This window comes from Citrus clementina, unplaced genomic scaffold (genome assembly GCF_000493195.1).
Source record: "Citrus clementina cultivar Clemenules unplaced genomic scaffold, Citrus_clementina_v1.0 scaffold_4, whole genome shotgun sequence".
NCBI lineage: Eukaryota > Viridiplantae > Streptophyta > Magnoliopsida > Sapindales > Rutaceae > Citrus > Citrus x clementina.
Genome location: NW_006262274.1, coordinates 17961729 through 17986767, shown reverse-complemented (window position 1 = coordinate 17986767; position 25039 = coordinate 17961729). Strand labels below are relative to the sequence as shown.

General features: G+C 34.6%; 6 protein-coding genes across 7 annotated transcripts; 2 read left to right on the top strand and 4 right to left on the bottom strand.

Annotated features, from left to right (window-relative positions):
* Window positions 1-303: 303 nt before the first annotated feature.
* On the top strand, window positions 304-16974 carry LOC18044592 (disease resistance protein SUMM2). Its single transcript, XM_006437382.2, has 2 exons — window positions 304-3249; window positions 16796-16974. Exons 1-2 carry the CDS (start codon window positions 587-589, stop codon window positions 16803-16805), a joined length of 2673 nt encoding a protein of 890 aa, XP_006437445.1. The 5' UTR covers window positions 304-586; the 3' UTR covers window positions 16806-16974.
* Window positions 4461-5431, bottom strand: LOC18044591. The gene is made up of 2 exons (XM_006437381.2): window positions 5189-5431; window positions 4461-4727 (listed from the first exon to the last, which is right to left on the bottom strand). The coding sequence occupies exons 1-2, from the start codon at window positions 5332-5334 to the stop codon at window positions 4604-4606; spliced, it is 270 nt and encodes an 89-aa protein (XP_006437444.1). The 5' UTR covers window positions 5335-5431; the 3' UTR covers window positions 4461-4603.
* On the bottom strand, window positions 5872-6857 carry LOC18043264 (V-type proton ATPase subunit H). The gene is made up of 2 exons (XM_024186363.1): window positions 6568-6857; window positions 5872-6402 (listed from the first exon to the last, which is right to left on the bottom strand). The coding sequence occupies exons 1-2, from the start codon at window positions 6667-6669 to the stop codon at window positions 6154-6156; spliced, it is 351 nt and encodes a 116-aa protein (XP_024042131.1). The 5' UTR covers window positions 6670-6857; the 3' UTR covers window positions 5872-6153.
* On the top strand, window positions 14017-16759 carry LOC18043263 (disease resistance protein SUMM2). Its single transcript, XM_006437379.2, has one exon. The coding sequence runs from the start codon at window positions 14153-14155 to the stop codon at window positions 16757-16759; it is 2607 nt and encodes an 868-aa protein (XP_006437442.1). The 5' UTR covers window positions 14017-14152.
* A 915-nt stretch (window positions 16975-17889) lies between the features above and the next one.
* LOC112099294 lies at window positions 17890-18766 on the bottom strand (the record flags this gene model as incomplete). The annotated part of the gene is made up of 2 exons (XM_024186636.1): window positions 17890-18273; window positions 18732-18766. Coding segments are annotated over 2 exons (159 nt in total), but the record flags the coding sequence as incomplete, so codon positions are not given.
* A 334-nt stretch (window positions 18767-19100) lies between these two features.
* LOC18043262 (V-type proton ATPase subunit H) lies at window positions 19101-25039 on the bottom strand. 2 transcript variants are annotated; one of them, XM_024186395.1, is made up of 13 exons: window positions 24863-25039; window positions 24729-24738; window positions 24348-24425; window positions 23530-23655; window positions 23277-23379; window positions 23128-23200; window positions 22953-23018; window positions 22732-22849; window positions 21561-21722; window positions 21131-21256; window positions 20797-20922; window positions 19743-19922; window positions 19101-19603 (listed from the first exon to the last, which is right to left on the bottom strand). In XM_024186395.1, exons 3-13 carry the CDS (start codon window positions 24375-24377, stop codon window positions 19355-19357), a joined length of 1359 nt encoding a protein of 452 aa, XP_024042163.1. In that variant the 5' UTR covers window positions 24378-24425; window positions 24729-24738; window positions 24863-25039; the 3' UTR covers window positions 19101-19354. The 2 variants fall into 2 exon arrangements, with proteins under 2 accessions (XP_024042163.1, XP_024042164.1); XM_024186396.1 differs by lacking the exon at window positions 24729-24738.

The window sequence follows — 25039 nt, the reverse complement described above, 5'->3', positions numbered from 1 at the left end:
ATAATTAAACAAATGAAGACCAAAAAAAAATAAAAATTGGGTCATCATATAAAGGAACCTCATCAACACTACAACCAAAAAGATGTAAATCATATTAAATTAATGCCACAAATAATCAAGTTAACAATAGAAAATTAAACAAAATCTAAGTACTATATATTATATGCCCACACCAAGACAAAAATGCTGATCTGAAAGAAAGAAAGAAAGAAAGAAACAAAGAAAGGGGGAATAAAAAGAGATAAAATCGAAACAACTGTCAAGCACATGGTGTGGGACCAAAAATGATGAATATTGGATAAGGTCAAGGAAACACAAAGATGGTGACCACCACCACCATCTTGACGTGGGAAGCATGCCCTTTGATTTTTCCTTTGCCAGCTGCATTCCACCTTTCAAAATTTTCCTTTTTGTTACTTTTTTAGTAAGTTGGGTACAAACAGAGCCGATTACATTATTCAATAACTAATGTTCTATCTCAAATTCTCAATTAATCCGCGACAGCAGCTTCTGTTCATCAAACTGGTGAAGTTAAATTCCTTTGTTTCTCTCTTGGTTGAATTCATACATACAAGTGAGATCCATTATGGGTAACATTTTGCAAATCTCTTGCGATGTTGGCGCAATGTTCAATCGTTGCCCAGACTGCGCTCTTGGCAAAGCTGCATATATAACTGACCTCAAAGATAATGTTGTTGCCTTGACGACTGAATTGGAACAACTAATGGCTGCAAAGAACGATGTGATGACGAGGGTCCTCAATGCCGAACACCAACACAAAATGAAGAGGCTGAACCAAGTGCAGGTTTGGCTTTCGAGGGTGGAGACTCTTAAAACTGAAGTTGATGAACTCATGGGAAGAGATGGTGGCTCTCAGGAAATTGACAAATTGTGTCTTGGAGGCTACTGCTCCAGGAACTGCAAGTCAAGCTACAAGTTTGGTAGAAAAGTTGTTAAAAGGCTGCGAGATGTGAAGGCCTTAAAGGGCGAAGGAGTTTTTGAAGAGGTGGCCGCGCCAGATCCAGAATTAATATCTGCGGCAGATGAAAGACCTACTGAGCCAACGGTGGTAGGCTTGCAATCACAACTTGAACAAGTTTGGAGATGTCTTGTACAAGAACCTGCAGCTGGTATAATTGGCCTATACGGCATGGGCGGTGTCGGTAAAACTACACTGTTAACCCAAATCAATAATAAATTTGTTGATAATCCAACAGATTTTGATTATGTGATTTGGGTTGTGGTGTCCAAAGACCTTCGGCTTGAAAAAATTCAAGAAACTATCGGGAAAAAGATAGGTCTATATACTGATTCATGGAAGGACAAAAGTCTCGAAGAGAAAGCTCAGGACATCTTCAAGACTTTAAGCAAGAAGAAGTTTGCTTTGTTGTTGGATGATCTATGGGAGCGGGTTGATCTAAAGAAGATTGGTGTCCCTCTTCCAAAGAATAGTGCAGTAGTATTTACAACCCGTTTCGTTGATGTTTGTGGCGGTATGGAAGCTCGAAGGAAGTTCAAAGTGGCATGCTTATCCGATGAGGATGCTTGGGAGCTATTTCGAGAGAAAGTTGGGGAAGAAACTATTGAGAGTCATCATAGTATTCCTGAACTAGCTCAAACTGTGGCAAAGGAGTGCGGTGGGTTGCCGCTCGCGCTTATTACTATTGGTCGAGCCATGGCCTACAAAAAGACTCCTGAAGAATGGAGATATGCGATTGAAGTTTTAAGAAGATCAGCTTCCGAATTTGCAGGTTTGGGAAAGGAGGTATATCCTCTTTTAAAATTCAGCTATGATTGCTTGCCAAGCGATGCAATCAGATCTTGTTTCTTATATTGTTGTTTATATCCGGAAGATTACGGCATAGATAAAAGAGACTTGATTGATTGCTGGATGTGCGAGGGGTTTTTGGAAGAAGACAAGTTTGGCACACAAAACCGAGGATACTATATCGTGGGCACTCTTGTTCATGCATGTTTATTGGAAGAGGTAGAAGATGATCAAGTAAAAATGCATGACGTCGTCCGCGATATGGCATTGTGGATAACTTGTGAGATTGAGAAGGAGAAGGAGGGCTTTTTGGTTTATGCAGGTTCCGGATTAAGGGAGGCAGATGTCAGAGGATGGGAAATTGTGAGAAGATTATCATTGATGAGAAATTCAATTGATAATCTACCAACTGTTCCGACATGCCCTCATCTTCTTACTTTGTTTCTTAACCGTAATCCGTTGAGGACGATCACCGGTGGCTTCTTCCAGTCTATGTCTTGTCTAACAGTTTTGAAGATGTCAGATAATGAAACGCTACGGCAGTTACCAATGGGGATCTCAAAGTTGGTTTCACTACAACTCCTTGATATTTCAAATACAAGCGTTACAGAGTTACCCGAAGAGTTAAAAGCGTTGGTAAATCTTAAATGTTTGAATTTGGTCTGGGCAAAAGAGTTAGTTGTAGTTCCACAGCAACTGTTATCTAATTTTTCAAGGTTACGTGTGTTGAGAATGTTTGCTACTGGTTTTTTACTTAGCTCTTGGCATGAGAATGTAGCAGAGGAATTGCTCGGTTTGAAATATTTAGAGGTACTGGAGATCTCCTTCAGGAGTTTTGAGGCTTACCAAACATTTTTGAGCTCACAGAAGTTACGAAGTTGTACTCAAGCTCTCTTGCTCCATCGCTTCGATAGGGAGGAGTCGATCGATGTTGCAGATTTAGCCGATCTAGAGCAGCTCAATACATTAGACTTTTTTAGTTGTGGTTGTATTAAGGGACTGAAGATTGACTGCAATGATATGGTACAAAAATCGCGCCAACCTTATGTTTTCCGCAGCCTTGAGAAAGTTACCGTACGCTTTTGCAGAAATTTGAAACACTTGACATTCCTCGTTTTTGCTCCAAACCTCAAGTCTATTTCCGTAAGCTATTGCGATGACATGGAAGAAATAATCAGTGCTGGAGAGTTTGATGACATTCCTGAGATGACGGGAATAATAAACAGCCCTTTTGCAAAACTCCAGCGTCTTGAGTTAGGAGGACTGGTCCGTTTGAAGAGCATTTACTGGAAGCCCTTGCCTCTCCCACGTCTGAAAGTATTGCAAGTTTGGGTTTGCGATTCGCTTAAAAAGCTTCCACTCGATTCAAATAGTGCAAATGGGCGCAGAATTCTTATTCGTGGAGGTGAATACTGGTGGAGAAGGCTTCAATGGGAGGATGAAGCCACTCAAAATGCTTTTCGTCTCTGTTTCCAACGGAGGTTGACGTAGTAAACCGGGATTGAACCTTGCGTTCCGGTGAGTGTTTTTTTCTTAAGATTCTTCTTGTTTCGTTTGCTTCACGTGTAAGTGAAACACTGTGACTGTGTCATTAATTACTTTGTATTGCATTCCCATTTCCCGACAATCTTAATCCATGGTTGTGTTTTATAAGAATTTATTTGAGACTCAAAACTTGTCATTCTTGTGCTTATTATGACGGATGATTGATCGTAAAACTTTTTTATAGTGATACTCTATATTTATAGTGATTATCTATATAGAAATAACTCTTTTATAGTGATAAAAAAATTTTAACTTTAATTTAAGTAAATTATAAATAAGAATTAACTCTAATTGTAATAAGTGTTTTAGATTCTGACTTTAGTAACTTATCTCCACATAATAATAATTATATGTGTATTGCAAAACATATTTGTTACTTTAAAAGATTTAGTATAGAAAAAAATATTTTTTAAAATTGTTTGAGACAATGATTTATTCTTTAAAATTGTTATCACATCTTTGAAATTGCCTCCACATAATAATAATTATTTGTATATTGCAAAAATAATTCAATAATATACACACCTTCTTGTTGAAGACAAAATATTTTTAAGTATTCAAGCATGTTTGAAGCTTCATAGAATTGACACACTTCATTAATTATTTATTAATTATCTTACTTACACTAAGAATAATGAAGTCAAGATAGTAATTTTGAACTAAACCTCTACAAAGTTTTAACCTCCTTATAGTAACAAAATCAATTGATCCTAATAATATGATTATTGAGAAGTTCTACTGCAATCTCAAATGCCTTACTATTAATTTTGGCATAATTTTCTATCGCCTCATTACTTTTTTCTCCTCTGCAGTTATTTCTTTCCTGAATATAAGTTTAGGTTGATTCTTACAAAAATATGTAAAAAGCCCAATTCGCTATCTGTAAATAAACTAAAAGGTAATTTAGTATTTCATAAGTATGTCAAAATTTTGTAAACCTATTTCTGTCAAAGTAGCATTACTCTTTACTTAAGATGTGGGAAGGCAATGGCTTCCAGTATAAGCTCTTCAAATGCCCTAGACCAACTAATTGCAGAAGTTTATGGAAAAGGGTTTAGATTTACCATCATCCCTCGAAAGTTGGCCATAGCAGCACATGTCGAATTCATGCCAGATCAACCCCAGGAAAAAAAAAAAAAGAAAAATGTTGAGAAATGAAGAGATAAACTGATGAAAGGCCTGAATTATACAGTGGTAGAACAGTGGAAATGATGTGGGTCACAGGAGGAGACACGGAGATATCTACAAATTTAATCTATAGTTACAGGTGATTAGGAGGTAAAAATTATGTTAATCATCATCATAAGAGACATGGAAGCCAGTGGTACAACCAGAGGCATCAGCATCCTCGGCCCCGCAGCAGTCGTAAAACTTGGCAGCATATGGCGGATCATCAGGTCCCAATTCATAGTACCTTCAATGAATCAAAAACATGGAGCATCAACTGACTGAGCTCAGTCCAACTCATGTTATGAAAAACTAGCATAGAATAAACTAAATTTTTCACATTTTAAACAATGATATCCATTAATTAGTTACAGATCAAAATTTGTGCACTCACACTCAGACACAAATTATGAACTGAAAATTGATACATGGAAAAATAACAAAGCAAAATGAATGCCCAGCAAATCTGATTACTCGATGCTTTGTAAATCAAAGAATCCTACCAAACTGGACTGGCCTCAGAGTTTCATTCAACTCCTAGCTGCCGTGAATTTTATTTATTTTTTAGAATTTTTTTAATAATAATTAATAACATCCAATAAAGAATGCAAAAGAATCACAAGGGTACATGAGAAAAAAATTAAAAAAAAATAAATTGAAGAAAAGTGTATGCGAAATGATGATCAAAAGAGGGAGTGGGGTGGGTACCTTTTCTGGTCGTCGTGACGACGGCAAACGAAGAAGGAAGGGTGAAAGCGGCAAGAAGAAGAGCTGTTTGATGAAGCTGTGTACGTTTGCTTACACCTCTTGCACACTTTCTCCTTCTCCTTCTCCTTTACTTTCTCAGTCTCCATTCCTTGTGTGTCTTCTTTTGAGGGATTAGCGATCGCCGCTCCGCGAGTACTCGAAAGCTTTAAAGTTTGCGTGAACCGGTCCGGAATAAAACATAGACGACAAGTCGTCTCAAATTACATGAACCTTTAAGCGACGCGTGGTTGGAGTAACAGTAGCACTTTTCCGGATTAATACAAAATTCATCGTTCAATCAAGATGAAAAATTAAATCACTATTAGTGATACTAAATGAATCAAATAATTTTTAACGCATTTACAATTAGTAAATGTTTTCAACAACAATCATCAAATTTTCAAAGAATTCTTTAATAAGTGATTAAAAAAGTGCTACCATCACGGAGATTTAGTTTACTCAAATCAATGGAAATAAATTGCCTTTTGGAAGTATACAGTACACAATCAATGTTTAATTCCGCGCTAATTATAAGCATTTCCCCTGAAAATATTGAGAATTCATTTTGCAACTTCAAAAGAATAGATGATAATAACGAGCCTGAAAATCCAGCTTCAGTCAGCAGCAAGATACAGAAATGAACAAAAACAGATATATGTCATGCGCTCGAGTAGTTTTCATATCAAAGGTCAGTACAGATGGTATCAATTTATTCCTCATCTCACAAACAAAATAAATTTCCAAAATATGGTAAAAAATCAACTAATTCTTCACAGTACTTAAAAAAATCCAACAGACGAGTTCCCCTGATTCATAAATTCCTCCAATGATTGATAAATAAATAAACAACCTAACCAGCCAAACTGGAATCAAATCATTACAAGCATTTCCTTTGTAAACAATACTGGACCCCATAGAAAGAGAATTCAGGCCTGCAAAAAGCTCGCGTACTTTGCGCCTAGGAAAAGCCTTTGGATGCAGAGTAAGGCGCTCTTGGTAACCTCGGTATTCTCATGGTTCATCAATTTCATCACCCGTTCCTTGGCTTTGAGGTCTGTCACAATGACCCGCCCAGCTGGATGGTACTGGATAAACTGTGAGAGATCAAAGCAAGCGACAGCAAGAGCTCGTGGATCACTGGATGTATCCAAAATTGTTAAGAGGACCCTTAGAATCTGAGAGAGAAGATTATCCATTAGTATTACAGAAACTTTGTAGGTATTTATACAAAATGATGCTGAACGAGACGATACAGATATTAGCAGGGTCATTCAGTGCGGTTAAAGCAGAAAAAATGAAAAATAAAAACTAGAAACACCGTCCATGGGGAAAAGAAATACCTGGAAATCATTTTCTTCAAAGTTTGTGATATTATCACCCCAGAATAGGGAATCTTTGTGCATGGGGGACCAGTCGAGATGGCCAAGGAGGACTTCTTGCATGTACTTGTCGAAAGAACTCAATCTCTTAGTATTATCCTTCAAACCTTCTTCCAGTTGATTCAGACCCTCCAGTAAATCCTAAGAAGATAATGAAATCTGTTATATGTAAATGTAGCAAGATGAAGTCATCATTGTGTTAAAGGTTAAACAAAATTCAGCAATGGTGGCCAAGACTCATTCTTTTTGGCACTATTCAGGAGCCACCCAAACACTATCTAATATCTTGCATTATAAGTTTGAAGGCTGAAATCTTAATTTAGTGTTGGATGCCAAGATTCCACAAAAGCAGTATACAGCTTCAGCTCACCATGAGGAAAAAGAGTCAACCCTTGGCAAAAATGAATGGTTCAAGGCCAAAGAAGATATGTGGTAATAAAAAAGGCACAATTAATTGATTTAACATTGCTCAGATGACAGGTGCTTGAGAATTAAATAAAGCAGGCATTTGTCAGCCACTATAGGTCACATTGTCCTAGGATAAATGTCTTAAGTTGTCAAAGATAGCGTAGGTCCGTGCAATAGTAGTCAGCACTTTCGCCGGCAGAGCTTCAATCAAAGTGTGGATGAAAACAAAATTACTCCGTGCTGAACAAAGGAATAATAGGGCGTAATGGTATCAAAATCAATTATGCACCAAAACAACACTAATAAATTCTAAGTGACTCCATAATTTTTTATTTATATTTAAACCCTAATTAATAATAAAATTATTAAACTGTCTCCGTCTCTAAGATTACTAAAGTGCCCTTGCCTCTTTATAATTGCATTTAAATTTTCATTGGTCAAACATTACTCTCCTCCCAAAAAGACACATTGTCCTCAAGGTGAAATCTAGGAAATTACTGCGTCTTCTTCTTCAGCTTCTTTCTAGCCTTCTTCCTCATCACACACAGTCAGGACTTGTAGTGATTTATCCTTACATCGATGCCCTGGTGAAAATTTCTCATCACATCGAAAGCACAACCCCTTCGCCCTCTTATCCTGAATCTCTGTCTCCATGAGGCGTTCGAAAGTCACCCCCAGTCGTGCCCCACTATCCCAATCCCTTTGGGAATCTCTCTATAAATCCACCATTTGCATTTTCTGGCCTCCTAGTGGTGTACTTTGGAACTCTCGCTGGAACCCCAAAGTCTGGGTTTTCTGTCCTACCAATGGCGTGTTGTTTTGGTATGAAAAATTGACTGAATTGCTCCTATTAACCCGTTCTATCGTGCTCTTATCCTCAACCAATTGTGCCAACTCCATTGACTCCCCTAACCCTCTCGACCTTAGCAAGCGTAGCGAGGCTCGGATTTCTGGCTTCAGTCCCTTCATAAAATTTCCTTCCAATACCGCCTCTGGAATTCCCCATAAACGCCCTAATAGTAACTCAAACTTCTCCTTATACTCCATAACCATTCTATCCTGGGTCAAAGTAAAAAATTGTTCATGCAAATCTCCCTCTTGAGTGCCCTGAAACCTCTCCAATAGCCGATCTTTAGACTCATCCCATGACCTCAACGGTTTTCGTTGTTCTCACCATTGAAACTGCGCAAGGGCCTTTCCCTCCAAACATAACGCCGCCGCCATCAATTTTTCCCTTTCTTAGAGTCCATTGATGGCGAAATAGCGCTCTACCCTATACACCCATCCATAGGCATCCTCACCTTCGAAAATAGGCATTTTCAATTTCCTTACCTTAGAATCTGCCCCAAATTGAGTCTGTCGTAACATATATCTAGTTATTGACAAATTGAGTCTGCCAAACATAATCCGTTGATGTAAAAGAGGTCTAAAGTTTAAATTGCTCGCTTGGTTACTTAGGTAGATAGTTAATTTTTATCTATATAATACTTAAAATATATCCTTAAAAAAAAATAGAAACTCACTAACTTTCCACTTCAAATAGTTTTCCAGTACTGTCATATTTAGTGGTGCAATTATAATTTTGGTTTAACGTGGACCATATTCGAGAGAAGCCAAATTGAGATGCCATAAATAAGAAACTGTAAATTCAAAGGGTGCAAAACGTAAACTTCACATTTTAAAGGAATTAAATTTCAGTGAAATCCCTAATCTTACTAAAAAGGCCTTAGGGCCACGTTTTTCCCAAATCTCGACGTATTTTATACACGGCCGTATTGCATTTATCTAGGAATGAAAATGAGTATCATCTATTGCGAGTTTATAAATTATCAAACTAATAAGTTCTATCATTTATATCTTTGTTTCTCGATTAAATTTGGGAACATTACTGCTAAGGAAAAAGAAAGGGACAATAACATGAGGAAGAGTAAAAAAAAATGTAAAATAAAAAATAGATAAATCAATAGTGTAAGGGCATGAACATGAATTTGGAAGTGAAATGAGTAAAGAGGGTTATTTATTAAAGAAAAAAAAAAAAGAGATAAAGGGTGGATAATAATCGTATGTGGCAGGAATCATGTGACATAATCAATCATCAAACGACCAGTGGGCCCCATATGCATGGACTCCTCCAAACTCGCAAATCATTCGTTGAATGCTCACGGGGTCTCAAATTATTTTTAAAATAGAAATTAAATCAGAAAACAAAATGATAACAACCGCTTTAACTCCATGGTGTGACATCTCAATTGTAGATTAAAAATAAAATAATTAAATATGCTCTTGATATGACCATTGAGTTGAGATTATAAAATTAATATTATATTAATCACATAATTGTTATATTTTATAAATAAATATTAATCACATAATTATTTGGTAAAATAAAAATGTATAGGGGTTTTAGTGTAATTATATGTATTAATATTTTTAGAAAGTGAGTGTAGTTAGATATTTTCTTTTTTCTTTTTTCTTTTTTTTTTCCTTTTAAAGAGAGTAGTTAGATTAATTCTTATTAAAATTTTCAATTCTTTGTCTTTATTATTGTCAATTGATGTTTTTATAGAACAAAAACAAAAATAAAAATGATGTTTTTGAAACTAGTATTCTAAATATAAGTATGTGTTCAGTATGAGTTTTTGAAACTTATATTTTAAATAAAAAAACTGTAATACTTGTTCGGTAGCATTGGATTGAAACTTTTTTTTTTAACTTAAACATATAGTTTATATTTATGTCAATGGATTATTTAGAGTTTATTTATTTTTTGGTATCACACAGTAAACACTTATAAAAAGATTAAATTGTTCATTACATTTAATAATAAAAATTTTCAGTAAATGAAATATATTATAGAGCATCTGATAAATGTAATCATAAATTTATATACGAAGAAAGATATTCAAATAAAAGGTATGATAAGGTATAGAGAAAAATCTCATTTGAAAATATTATTTTAATCCTTTTTCACAACTACTGTTTCATTGGTACAAGCAAAATATGACGACATTTTTTTAAAGTCCTTGAACATTTTATTTTATCTTTTTGTTCGGCTAAATATCATAGAAAAAGTCCTTCCACTCATCTTCTGCTCAATAAAACTTATTAGTTTTATCAAATTTTAACTTCAAATTTAAAATAATCACAAAAGCCATTGTAGCATTAGATGTTTCAATCTTATCAATTTGATACAAAAACCATTTTAATTACCATGGACGCTAATATAAGATAAAGATGAGAGAATGGCTTCCATTCTTGAAATTCAATAAAACCATAAAAATGTCGTTCTTCAACTTTTTGAGTAAACAAAAGTAAAATCTGTATTTTTTATTTCATAATTCATTTTATTAGAACATTATACCGAACAGTTGTTCAACTTATTTTCAATAAATGAAAATGAAAATGGGACTCAGAATATCATCCTGACCAGATTCCTAATTTTCACAATTTTAATATTTTAGTTAAGGTTTTGAAAAAAAAAAGGTAGAGCAATTTTTAAAAAAAAAATAAAAATTACTACTCTATAATAAATTTAAAGATACAGGCACTTTGTTTTTGGGCTATTTGTCTTTCTCATATGATTTTCAAGAAGAGTAATACTATTGGCACCCCCTCGTTATTCTTATGAAACCCCGTTTTCATTAACAGCTCTTTCACCAGAGAAAATTACATAAAACTACAAATACAAAATTATTAAACCCCAATCCATGTACGTATTTTCTTTTTAACTCTTCGCAGTTCATACCCACACATCATAAACTCTTTATTTTCAGTATCTAATGTATATGGGATTCAATTTTTTTTAGTTCCAAAATGATTTTGGAAATAATTAAGAAAAAAAGGTCCAAGAAATTTATTAGATTTTTATCAAATTATTGGATTTTCTTCACCAAGTGGGCACTTATTTTACTTACAAAAAAAAAAGAAATTAAAGGCAAAAATAACAAAAATCCCAATAAAGTAATTTATTGGGTTTGAAGAATTAGTAACAAAAAGAAAAGAAAATTAAATTTTAATTAAATTTCTTTTGTCCTTTTGTGTAATTTTAACTAAGAATAAAGCTATAAACATGAAAATGGGGTTTCAATTGAGTTTTAAGAAGGTGCCAATAGCACCGCTCTTTCAAGAATCTATTTGTTGCGACTATCCTGAAAGCGAAAAACGCCAAATACTAATAATAAAATAAACCAATAAGATCTCAAAGCTCTTGAAGCTCTAACAATGATTGACTCTTTTTTTTTTTCTCCTTTTAAGAATTAAGATACATCTAAATTTAGGTTGCACCTGAGAATTAATAATTTCGGACATGATTTTATTATTCTTCCATTTTGTACATTAACTTTCATATCTTAGTACATGTGCCAGTCAAAACTGCACTATGGACTCCATTATTTGAAGGGGAAAAAAACCAATTAAAAAATATAACATATTGGTTATTATTTGTTTGATTTTGGAGGTAATTACAGTTCTTTATTTCTGAACAATTCTGTAAGAAAACAGAATTGGTTGAGTGTACTTGAATACAAGATTGATTAATATCGGTTTTGATCAACACAGTCACGATGAATAAAATTTGAGTATCTGTTCCAAAGAGGAAGAGATCATCATACAAAATTAAAAGTCATTTATGTAGATCTTAATTATTAAGAAGTGGCATGTGTATAGTAAACTAAATCTCCTTTGGGATTGGCTCAAAAATTGTTGAGAATCTTGGAATTTGGCTGCTGCTCAAAAATTCACAAAAATATTTAAAGTTTTAAAAACCTTTTACCCATTACCTTTCAATTAGACAAGTATTCAATTCAGTGCTGACCACTAGATTGGTAATTAGATGAAAAAAGTAAAATATAAAATAAATCCTAACCATTAATTCAATGATCAATAAAAACTAAGCTAATCCTAATCCTTTTCAACCTTATTTATTTATTTTTTTAACTCATATCAAGAATTCTGCAAGCTAATAAGCCAATCTTGACTTTGAAATAACGCTGGCCCTCTTCAATCTTCAAGTTAATGGACATTAATTGGATACACAAAAGTCTTAATTGGACGTTAATGGGAAGAAAGATAGAGGAGGTTTCCCTGCAAAATACGTTCAATAATGTTGAAAGGGAAAGAACTTTAATACGTCCAATAGATTGGCAAATACGTTCAGTAATCAACGACTCCATAAATCCATTCCATCTCACCTTTAATCTAATTGGCCTAACTTCAAAACTTTAATGGTATGGTGAGGAGGCAAGGGACAGGACGTCAAGTCTTGCTTGAAAGTTACGGACCCATTTCCCTTACTTGACTAATCAATCTATAGGGTCCGCCTATAGATTTATAGGATTCATCCGTCTACCCATGACTTGATTACATTATTCAATAGGGTCCGCCTACCGTGCAACAGTTGCACGGTACCCCAAACTTTGTCATTTTCTGGTTCAGCCATTTGATACGAGGGTTAAAGTGTTCAACCGTTGAAATGTGTTCAATTGGTTATTAACACTTAAACCCCTACTGTTTATTATAAAATCATAAAAGTTAAAAAGCTTATTAATAATGCGAAGTCGATGATACAACGATTCAATAACACAAGCAATCAATCCACATGTCTACCACATGCCATGTCCCAACTTTAGTCGAATTATGCTTTTACCATATGCTAATAGATGATTTTTTTTTTTTTTTCCTTTTTGGATGTTTTAAACTTTAAAGGATCGGTATTGGCTTTTTTTTTTTTAAAGAATTTTGAAATTTATGTTTAATCGATTGAAGACAAATTTTGGAAATTTATGATATGCTAGGGGAGTGAGATGAGATATACTACATTAGTTCATTAATTGTTTACCCAAATTGACCAATCTTATTACTATTTTATTTTTCTCATAATTAAACAAATGAAGACCAAAAAAAAAAAAAAAAAATTGGGTCATCATATAAAGGAACCTCATCAATACTACAACCAAAAAGATGTAAATCATATTAAATTAATGCCACAAATAATCAAGTTAACAATAGAAAATTAAACAAAATCTAAGTACTATATATTATATGCCCCCACACACATACATATTCAACTATTCAATAATCAAGACAAAAATAATGCTGATATGAAAGATAGAAAGGAGGAAACAAAAATTTTGACAGAAATTTTGATAATTAACATATTTATGATTATAATAAAATGGAATAAACATTGAGTCCATATTTATGTAGGAGACTCTTTTATATTTCTATACTTTTTAATTTCAAGTACTTTCAGGATTTTTTGTTACTTTGATAAATAATAGTTTCGTAGGCATCTCATTATTAAACGGTAATTTTTAAGTGCTTTTTGCTAAGTTGTTACACCTTCGAGGATGTAAACACATTTTTCTTACTTCTAGTTTTTTAAATGTAAAATTATTTTTATTGGGTCAAGCTTAAAATTTTGACAGAAATTGTCATTCATTGGTCTCTTGAAACCCGATAATGAGTATTTAAAGTCGAAGGTAGCATTAGCAATACATTTCCTATTAGTTAGATAATCATTAATTATTATTATTATTAACAATTTAATAAAAAATATTATTAATTATTGTTAATAGATTAATTAATTATAATGCTTTTTATTCTTGTTAATAATAATAATAATAATAATAATCTATTTTAAAAAATATTTATGATTATAATAAAATAATAATTATAATTATAATTTATTTAAAAATAATTATATTTTTTAATTAAATGGAGGTTATTTTGAGAATTTAAAATTATGGGGGGAATTCATACTCTAGGGTTTCAATAAAATAAAATTGAGTATAAGGGGTTAAACGGAATTTTATATTTCAAAATATTTATAATATTTATGAATAAAATATAAATAACATAGAACATAGGAGACTAGATACAATTTCACAGACTGACCGTAGGTTACATTAAATATAACTTACCCACTTTGCTAATACGTATTGGACATTATTCAATAACTAATGTTCCTTTTTGTTACTTTTTTTAGTGAGTTGGGTACAAACAGAGCTGATTACATTATTCAATAACTAATGTTCTATCTCAATTAATCCGCGACAGCAGCTTCTGTTCATCAAACTGGTGAAGTTAAATTCCTTTGTTTCTCTCTTGGTTGAATTCATACATACAAGTGAGATCCATTATGGGTAACATTTTGCAAATCTCTTGCGATGTTGGCGCAATGTTCAATCGTTGCCCAGACTGCGCTCTTGGCAAAGCGGCATATATAACTGACCTCAAAGATAATGTTGTTGCCTTGACGACTGAATTGGAACAACTAATCGCTGCAAAGAATGATGTGATGACGAGGGTCCTCAATGCTGAACACCAACACAAAATGAAGAGGCTGAACCAAGTGCAGGTTTGGCTTTCGAGGGTGGAGACTCTTAAAACTGAAGTTGATGAACTCATGGGAAGAGATGGTGGCTCTCAGGAAATTGACAAATTGTGTCTTGGAGGCTACTGCTCCAGGAACTGCAAGTCAAGCTACAAGTTTGGTAGAAAAGTTGCTAAAAGGCTGCGAGATGTGAAGGCCTTAAAGGGGGAAGGAGTTTTTGAAGAGGTGGCCGCGCCAGATCCAGAATTAATATCTGTGGCAGATGAAAGACCTACTGAGCCAACGGTGGTAGGCTTGCAATCACAACTTGAACAAGTTTGGAGATGTCTTGTACAAGAACCTGCAGCTGGTATAATTGGCCTATACGGCATGGGCGGTGTCGGTAAAACTACACTGTTAACCCAAATCAATAATAAATTTGTTGATAATCCAACAGATTTTGATTCTGTGATTTGGGTTGTGGTGTCAAAAGACCTGCAGCTTGAAAAAATTCAAGAAACTATCGGGAAAAAGATAGGTCTATATAATGATTCATGGAAGGACAAAAGTCTCGAAGAGAAAGCTCAGGACATCTTCAAGACTTTAAGCAAGAAGAAGTTTGCTTTGTTGTTGGATGATCTATGGGAGCGGGTTGATCTAAAGAAGATTGGTGTCCCTCTTCCAAAGAATAGTGCAGTAGTATTTACAACCCGTTTCGTTGATGTTTGTGGCGGTATGGAAGCTCGAACGAAGTTCAAAGTGGCATGCTTATCCGATGAGGATGCTTGGGAACTATTTCGAGAGAAAGTTGGGGAAGAAACTATTGAGAGTCATCATAGTATTCCTCAACTAGCTCAAACTGTGGCAAAGGAGTGCGGTGGATTGCCGCTCGCGCTTATTACTATTGGTCGAGCCATGGCCTACAAAAAGACTCCTGAAGAATGGAGATATGCGATTGAAGTTTTAAGAAGATCAGCTTCCGAATTTACAGGTTTGGGAAAGGAGGTATATCCTCTTTTAAAATTCAGCTATGATTGCTTGCCAAGCGATGCAATCAGATCTTGTTTCTTATATTGTTGTTTATATCCGGAAGATTACGGCATAGATAAAAGAGACTTGATTGATTGCTGGATGTGCGAGGGGTTTTTGGAAGAAGACAAGTTTGGCACACAAAACCGAGGATACTATATCGTGGGCACTCTTGTTCATGCATGTTTATTGGAAGAGGTAGAAGATGATCAAGTAAAAATGCATGACGTCATCCGCGATATGGCATTGTGGATAACTTGTGAGATTGAGAAGGAGAAGGAGGGCTTTTTGGTTTATGCAGGTTCCGGATTAAGGGAGGCAGATGTCAGAGGATGGGAAATTGTGAGAAGATTATCATTGATGAGAAATTCAATTGATAATCTACCAACTGTTCCGACATGCCCTCATCTTCTTACTTTGTTTCTTAACCGTAATCCGTTGAGGACGATCACCGGTGGCTTCTTCCAGTCTATGTCTTGTCTAACAGTTTTGAAGATGTCAGATAATGAAACGCTACGGCAGTTACCAATGGGGATCTCAAAGTTGGTTTCACTACAACTCCTTGATATTTCAAATACAAGCGTTACAGAGTTACCCGAAGAGTTAAAAGCGTTGGTAAATCTTAAATGTTTGAATTTGGTCTGGGCAAAAGAGTTAGTTGTAGTTCCACAGCAACTGTTATCTAATTTTTCAAGGTTACGTGTGTTGAGAATGTTTGCTACTGGTTTTTTACTTAGCTCTTGGCATGAGAATGTAGCAGAGGAATTGCTCGGTTTGAAATATTTAGAGGTACTGGAGATCTCCTTCAGGAGTTTTGAGGCTTACCAAACATTTTTGAGCTCACAGAAGTTACGAAGTTGTACTCAAGCTCTCTTGCTCCATCGCTTCGATAGGGAGGAGTCGATCGATGTTGCAGATTTAGCCGATCTAGAGCAGCTCAATACATTAGACTTTTTTAGTTGTGGTTGTATTAAGGGACTGAAGATTGACTGCAATGATATGGTACAAAAATCGCGCCAACCTTATGTTTTCCGCAGCCTTGAGAAAGTTACCGTACGCTTTTGCAGAAATTTGAAACACTTGACATTCCTCGTTTTTGCTCCAAACCTCAAGTCTATTTCCGTAAGCTATTGCGATGACATGGAAGAAATAATCAGTGCTGGAGAGTTTGATGACATTCCTGAGATGACGGGAATAATAAACAGCCCTTTTGCAAAACTCCAGCGTCTTGAGTTAGGAGGACTGGTCCGTTTGAAGAGCATTTACTGGAAGCCCTTGCCTCTCCCACGTCTGAAAGTATTGCAAGTTTGGGTTTGCGATTCGCTTAAAAAGCTTCCACTCGATTCAAATAGTGCAAATGGGCGCAGAATTCTTATTCGTGGAGGTGAATACTGGTGGAGATGAAGGTTGACGTGTTTCCAATCTCTTTGAGGAATGGAGGTTGACGTAGTAAACCGGGATTGAACCTTGCGTTCTGGTGAGTGTTTTTTTCTTAAGATTCTTCTTGTTTCGTTTGCTTCACGTGTAAGTGAAACACTGAGACTGTGTCATTAATTACTTTGTATTGCATTCCCATTTCCCGACAATCTTAATCCATGGTTGTGTTTTATAAGAATTTATTTGAGAATCAAAACTTGTCATTCTTGTGCTTATTATGACGGATGATTGATCGTAAAACTTTTTTATAGTGATACTCTATATTTATAGTGATTATCTATATAGAAATAACTCTTTTATAGTGATAAAAAAATTTTAACTTTAATTTAAGTAAATTATAAATAAGAATTAACTCTAATTGTAATAAGTGTTTTAGATTCTGACTTTAGTAACTTATCTCCACATAATAATAATTATATGTGTATTGCAAAACATATTTGTTACTTTAAAAGATTTAGTATAGAAAAAAATATTTTTTAAAATTGTTTGAGACAATGATTTATTCTTTAAAATTGTTATCACATCTTTGAAATTGCCTCCACATAATAATAATTATTTGTATATTGCAAAAATAATTCAATAATATACACACCTTCTTGTTGAAGACAAAATATTTTTAAGTATTCAAGCATGTTTGAAGCTTCATAGAATTGACACACTTCATTAATTATTTATTAATTATCTTACTTACACTAAGAATAATGAAGTCAAGATAGTAATTTTGAACTAAACCTCTACAAAGTTTTAACCTCCTTATAGTAACAAAATCAATTGATCCTAATAATATGATTATTGAGAAGTTCTACTGCAATCTCAAATGCCTTACTATTAATTTTGGCATAATTTTCTATCGCCTCATTACTTTTTTCTCCTCTGCAGTTATTTCTTTCCTGAATATAAGTTTAGGTTGATTCTTACAAAAATATGTAAAAAGCCCAATTCGCTATCTGTAAATAAACTAAAAGGTAATTTAGTATTTCATAAGTATGTCAAAATTTTGTAAACCTATTTCTGTCAAAGTAGCATTACTCTTTACTTAAGATGTGGGAAGGCAATGGCTTCCAGTATAAGCTCTTCAAATGCCCTAGACCAACTAATTGCAGAAGTTTATGGAAAAGGGTTTAGATTTACCATCATCCCTCGAAAGTTGGCCATAGCAGCACATGTCGAATTCATGCCAGATCAACCCCAGGAAAAAAAAAAAAAGAAAAATGTTGAGAAATGAAGAGATAAACTGATGAAAGGCCTGAATTATACAGTGGTAGAACAGTGGAAATGATGTGGGTCACAGGAGGAGACACGGAGATATCTACAAATTTAATCTATAGTTACAGGTGATTAGGAGGTAAAAATTATGTTAATCATCATCATAAGAGACATGGAAGCCAGTGGTACAACCAGAGGCATCAGCATCCTCGGCCCCGCAGCAGTCGTAAAACTTGGCAGCATATGGCGGATCATCAGGTCCCAATTCATAGTACCTTCAATGAATCAAAAACATGGAGCATCAACTGACTGAGCTCAGTCCAACTCATGTTATGAAAAACTAGCATAGAATAAACTAAATTTTTCACATTTTAAACAATGATATCCATTAATTAGTTACAGATCAAAATTTGTGCACTCACACTCAGACACAAATTATGAACTGAAAATTGATACATGGAAAAATGACATCCATTAGTTAGCTACCGATCAAAATGTGTGCACTCACACCCAGACACAAATCCCACAATATCAAAAAGAGTCCATAGTTTCATTCAACTCCTAGCTGCCGTGATTTTTATTTATTTTTTAGAATTTTTTAATAATAATTAATAACATCCAATAAAGAATGCAAAAGAATCACAAGGGTACATGAGAAAAAAATTTAAAAAAAAATTAAATTTAAGAAAAGTGTATGCGAAATGATGATCAAAAGAGGGAGTGGGGTGGGTACCTTTTCCGGTCATCGTGACGACGGCAAACGAAGAAGGAAGGGTAATTTAACGCATTTACAATTAGTAAATGTTTTCAACAACAATCATCAAATTTTCAAAGAATTTTTTAATAAGTGATTAAATAAGTGCTACCATCACGGAGATTTAGTTTACTCAAATAAATGGAAATAAATTGCCTTTTGGAAGTCTACAGTACACAATCAATGTTTAACTCCGCGCTAATTATAAGCATTTCCCCTGAAAATATTGAGAATTCATTTTGCAACTTCAAAAGAATAAATGATAATAACGAGCCTGAAAATCCAGCTTCAGTCAGCAGCAAGATACAGAAATGAACAAAAACAGATATACATCATGCGCTCGAGTAGTTTTCATATCAAAGGTCAGTAGAGATGGTATCAATTTATTCCTCATCTCAAAAACAAAATAAATTTCCAAAATATGGTAAAAAATCAACTAATTCTTCACAGTACTTAAAAAAATCCAACAGACGAGTTCCCCTGATTCATAAATTCCTCCAATGATTGATAAATAAATAAACAACCTAACCACAGCCAAACTGGAATCAAATCATTACAAGCATTTCCTTTGTAAACAATACTGGACCCCATGCAAAGAGAATTCAGGCCTGCAAAAAGCTCGCGTACTTTGCGCCTAGGAAAAGCCTTTGGATGCAGAGTAAGGCGCTCTTGGTAACCTCGGTATTCTCATGGTTCATCAATTTCATCACCCGTTCCTTGGCTTTGAGGTCCGTCACAATGACCCGCCCAGCTGGATGGTACTGGATAAACTGTGACAGATCAAAGCAGGCGACAGCAAGAGCTCGTGGATCACTGGATGTATCCAAAATTGTTAAGAGGACCCTTAGAATCTGAGAGAGAAGATTATCCGTTAGTATTACAGAAACTTTGTATTTCTTTATACAAAATGATGCCAAGTCACTCAGTGAAGTTAAAGCAGAAAAATGAAAAATAAAAACTAGAAACACTGTCCATGGGGAAAAGATATACCTGGAAATCATTTTCTTCAAAGTTTGTGATATTATCACGCCAGAATAGGGGATCTTTGTGCATAGGGGACCAGTCGAGATGGCCAAGGAGGACTTCTTGCTTGTACTTGTCGAAAGAACTCAATCTCTTAATATTATCCTTCAAACCTTCTTCCAGTTGATTCAGACCCTCTAGTAAATCCTAAGAAGATATTGAAATCTATTATATGTAAATGTGGCAAGATGAAGTCATCATTGTGTTATAGGTTAAACAAAATTCAGCAATGGTGGTCAAGACTCAATTCTTTTTGGCATTATTCAGGAGCCACCCAAACTCAATCTAATATCTTGCATTATAAGTTTGAAGGCTGAAATCTTCATTTTGTGTTGGATACCAAGATTCCACAAAAGCAGTATACAGCTTCAGTTCATCATGAGGAAAAAGAGTCAAGCCTTGGCAAAATTGAATGGTTCAAGGCCAAAGAAAATGTGGTAATAAAAAAGGCACAATTAATTGAGTTAACATTGCTCAGATGACAGGTGCTTGAGAATTAAATAAAGCAGGCATTTGTCAGCCATTAGAGGTAACATTGTCCCAGGATAAATGTCTCAAGTTGTCAAAGATAGTGTAGGTCCGTGCAATAGTAGTCAGCACTTTCGCCGGCCAGAGCTTCAATCAAAGTGTGGATTGAAACAAAACTATTCCATGCTGAACAAAGGAATAATAGGGCGTAATGGTATCAAAATCATAATTGACTAGCCGATCCCAAGTATGGGGTAAAAAGACTCTGGTAAGCATACCTTCTATCATCAATTATGCACCAAAACAACACTAATATTCATATAATGAACAAAAATAACAGTAGTTTTTGTCATCACACAAGCAACTGACTATTCTACCACACCATACTTCACAGAAGCTGAAGTAAATTTTTAATCCATATAAAATGATCACCAAATGCACCAATCAGTAGCAAACAGCGCCATCAACTCCCTTAATTTTACTCGATCTATTAACTAAATAATTATGCAATCAGCCGAAAAAGAAAAACTAAACAGCGAGCAACTTCTCTTACCTCATCACTCCATGCTTGTGCTTTTAAACTTTGAACAACTTGAGGTAGTCCAAGGTCTATCATCTGAGCAGCAAAATTACCTTTGGGAAGCAAGTTCCTAAGGATCAAGACCACCACCCTGACAACCTAGCAGGATAAGCCTATCTCAATAACCATATGAACAAAGGAACGAATTCTTTTGGATAAGAAAATAGCCTACTTCTACCACAAGCCAATATATATATTTATATATATGTATGTATAACAAGTTAATAGTATTCAAGTGGATGACACTCATCTTGTGCAGCAGTGAGCCTTTACTAACATTAAATACTACCAAGAAACTAGATCTCACCTTCTCCTTTGTGGAACTCTTAACAACATCTATTAGTCGTGGCAGGGTTCTAGTAGTTGCCAAGTACTCCACTGCAGGTTCATAGTAAGACAAGAGCCAGACGCAGAGACATGTTTCATAAAGAAGCTGTTACAAGGAGGAAAAAAAAAAAGAAAAAAAGATGTCAATAACATAATTCCGTTATTCAATTAATGTTTTGCTCACCAAGTGAAATGAGAATTTCATTTATGAGTTCAGAAGTAAAAGGTTGCAGGACAAAAATACTGAGTTTTACCAAAATTCTAACCCAGCATGGCACCTGCTAACTAGCAGGGTCGGCAATTGAAAACCCCCCCCAAAAACCAAAAACAAAAAAAAAAATTGCAGGATTGGGTGCCCACTTATGTGTTGAACTACATATAAATTAGCTATCTAGAATATGAAATATTACCTGGATAGATTGCTGTGTGGATGCAGGTGAAATTAAAGGGGTCAACAACTTCACCCCATCTGCTTGAACAAAGGAAGATCTCACCATAGGTTCCTTCAGTAATGCTGCAAGGCAATTGATAGCAACTGGAACGCCACGACTAGGATGGGAAGGCTTCTTCAGCTACACACAATGTAGGGCATCAGGACTATCATGTATGACAATACCATCACCGAAAAACATACCTAACAACTGATATTGAAAATGTAATTGTAAAAACACAAATGGAGCATTCATTAAAAGGAAAATGCAAGACTTCAAAGCACTCTACGTAGAAAAGCATTTCTCAACTAGTCCAGAGTTATAAAAGAGTGGTAAAATGTCAACATTACTTTAATTAGAGAAAAATAAATAAATAAAAGAGTACAACGGTTCCAGCAAAAATACAACAACCATTCAATGGGCTAGGGATAATAGATGTAGAATATGAGAATCAAAGAGCTGAAAACAAGAAGAAATATGCAGGCAATTAAACCTGACTTTAGGATTGATATTCCAACATCAATTAAGAAGGAAAAAAACAAGATTTGGCAGAAAGATAGGACTGTTGAATTAAGGTTTGTCCATGATCAATTTGATATTTAAGAGCAAAAACTTGATGCGAAAGGCTAAGGAAAAAAAAAAAGAGGAAGGATAGACTCTCAATATCACACCTAGGATCAGGATTATTAGAAGATCCTAAATGAGCTCAGAATCTGAACATCTATACCACTCAAATTTCGAGCACTATATCAACGTGTATAAAATTCTTGTTCTCCTATTCTTAAAGACCCAGTGATTTCTGTAAAGTCCATACCAAGCCTGAGAATGCCCCTAACTACTAAACAAAACAAAACAAAAAATGGAAATTGAAAAGAAAACTAGTGTCTGGACAGGCTATGCAACATAATATTATTAAAAAGGCAAGTCACTGGTGAAGGTTCCAAATAAACACCATAAAGAATTTAAAAACCTTATGTTCAAATTTTTTGCACACTAAGTCAATTTTTCCGTCAAACTTCTTTTATGCATCATTAAAGAAGGCTTTCAATTTCCTGATAGTTCCTTAACCAACACTAACCGAGGCCCAAATTTTTCAGAAAGAAAGAAAGAGAGAAGGAAAGACAAAGTATGGAACTAGCCACATACTAACCTGTGCACAAAGCCATTCAACCAATAATTTTAAAACATCATCAATGGTAGTGGATTTGCTTTTTGAATTTGAGGCTTCCCCATTAGCAAAAAAGCGATCCTGTGGTTTTGGCCTAGCACTATGATTACGGAAAATATTGCACAATCAGTAACTGAATGTAACAAAATATACCAACCTCCAAACTATTGCACCTTTGAGCAAATGGATCATGTTTTAAGTACCTTACAATCGAAGCTAATATCTTACAGCTCTTTTCTTGTATGAACCAATTACCTTTCCACAGCAATCTGAAATTGGAAAAGATAACATATCGTTTTAGTTAAGAAAAGAAGATAAGATATGAACTGTAAAAGGATCAATGATTTCAAATTCTAACAATTTTGCATAAGTGCTTAACTTAAGAAAGGTTCGTAAGTATCTTCACTTGCAAGAGATTTATCATGGAATAATCTGGCTCTCTTTGGATTGGCTGACAAAGGAAATGAAAAGAGGTAAATTGTCTAGTATGCATATTCTATCCAAAAGACCATAATCATTCCTCTTACCTGTCAGCATCTCATCAATTAAAGCCAGAACATATTCCACTGTTTCTTCCTTATATATGTCTCTTAAAATGCTAACAAACACCCGGACATAAGATGGACCATCCTGTAAGAGTCAATTAACTCGTCAATAACATTACTGACTATTTAAAATGGTAAGTCATATCAATCTTCTACTAAAGTTGTAACAGGCATCAAAATTAGCTTTCTGGTACATTTTAAACGAATGGAACATATAAGAGCCACGCAACATTACATCATCCAGCAATTGAGCCCGGTGACTTTCTGATCTGTTATCATATCGTCTTAACAGCTGAAGCCCTGTTCCTGAAATCAGCTTCGTTGTCATGTAAGTCTCCCATGGGATGTCCCTCTTCAGAACCTATGGAACAAAAGAAGATGTTAACCAAAATCCAGATTGACTAAATTAAATCCGTTGTAACAAGAAAACATTTTTTTTTTCAAAATCACACAATATTTCAACAAAAATACAATAATCAAAAGTCAAGAAAAACTAAACATAGCGGCAAATAGAATCCGGCTACATTAGCCATCATCAAGTAAACACACTAGCATTATTGAGCAGGACTAATCTACCATTTCCTTTCACTTTCATTTCTGAACAAACACCAACTAAAACTAACTAGTAACAACAACACATACATTTACCAGATTAAGCCAACTTCCAATACTTCATGTTCCCAGAAAGAAAACAGTTTGTAATGAACACAACTACAAACCATCTTTTACTTGTTACTCACGCTTTCCTTTTATAAAGAAGCCTTTTTGTGCTTCTGCTTATCTGAAAGCACAACAACTAAACCGTTCGGTACGTACCCACTTTAAATTGGTGACTAATGTTTGTCAATCACCTACTCACTTGTACTAGACAGCTGATAATTTGATTTCACAAGAGTGTAGATAAAATGTTATAATTAGAAAAAAAAAGAGCACATTTGGTTCGTTCTGACAAAATCAGAACACATAAAAAATGTAAATGCCTATAGTATGGTAATGTGCAATCATTGACGATAATAAAGCAAGCAAATCAACAGATTAAATCACATCACTAACCTGCTCTGTGGTAAGTTCAGCATGGTCCATTGATACTAAAATACTCAAAACCTCACAAAATTACTCCAATTCAAATACCTGCAAATAGGAGAAAAATAAAATAACCATAATAAATTCAAACAAGTCAAATTCAAGTGAATCTAATTCGAGACTTACTTACTTCACCTTAGAAAAAAAATTAATAATAAAAGAAACGAGATTTTATTCACAGCTTCCGAACAATCAGCAAGAAGGGATCAAACGGCTCAAATCTGCTTCAATTGCAGTAAAAGTCCCACAGAATTTTACAGTTTTAAATAAAATTTGAAAAAAATAACTCATAATTCATTAGATTTTACAGAAATTTCACAATAAAGCTCTTACAAATGTAATGCGAATTACCTCCAAAATTCTGTAAAAATAGTGGAACAAAATAAAACGAGAGAAATAAGAATAAGTTTTCAGATTTAGTAAAACACAAAATGACGAAGCAAAAATTAATATAAAAATTTATAGAGCTGCGATCGATCGCGCACCTGAATTTTGTTTATTTCTCTTTCTTCCACCACCGTCTCGTTAATTCTGGCGAGAAGACAGTGCTCGTGAAGAGCTTTGAATCAAATGAAAACAATACAGATTTTGATTGGTCGGCTTGTATTGGGTGAGCTCTATGTATTGCTGTGTCGCAGTTTTTTGAATCTAGAACGTACATG

Coding starts and splice junctions, on each gene's coding strand:
- LOC18044592 (XM_006437382.2), top strand. CDS start 587: ATGGGTAACATTTTGCAAATCTCTTGCGATGTTGGCGCAATGTTCAAT.
- LOC18043262 (XM_024186395.1), bottom strand. CDS start 24,377: ATGGACCATGCTGAACTTACCACAGAGCAG. Junction 23,201..23,276: donor AATTGATGAGATGCTGACAG/GTAAGAGGAATG, acceptor TTCCTTTGTCAG/CCAATCCAAAGAGAGCCAGA. Junction 23,019..23,127: donor ACTTACGAACCTTTCTTAAG/TTAAGCACTTAT, acceptor TTCCAATTTCAG/ATTGCTGTGGAAAGGTAATT.
- LOC18043263 (XM_006437379.2), top strand. CDS start 14,153: ATGGGTAACATTTTGCAAATCTCTTGCGATGTTGGCGCAATGTTCAAT.
- LOC18043264 (XM_024186363.1), bottom strand. CDS start 6,669: ATGCAAGAAGTCCTCCTTGGCCATCTCGACTGGTCCCCCATGCACAAA. Junction 6,403..6,567: donor TTGAAGAAAATGATTTCCAG/GTATTTCTTTTC, acceptor CTTCTCTCTCAG/ATTCTAAGGGTCCTCTTAAC.
- LOC18044591 (XM_006437381.2), bottom strand. CDS start 5,334: ATGGAGACTGAGAAAGTAAAGGAGAAGGAGAAGGAGAAAGTGTGCAAG. Junction 4,728..5,188: donor CGTCACGACGACCAGAAAAG/GTACCCACCCCA, acceptor GATTCATTGAAG/GTACTATGAATTGGGACCTG.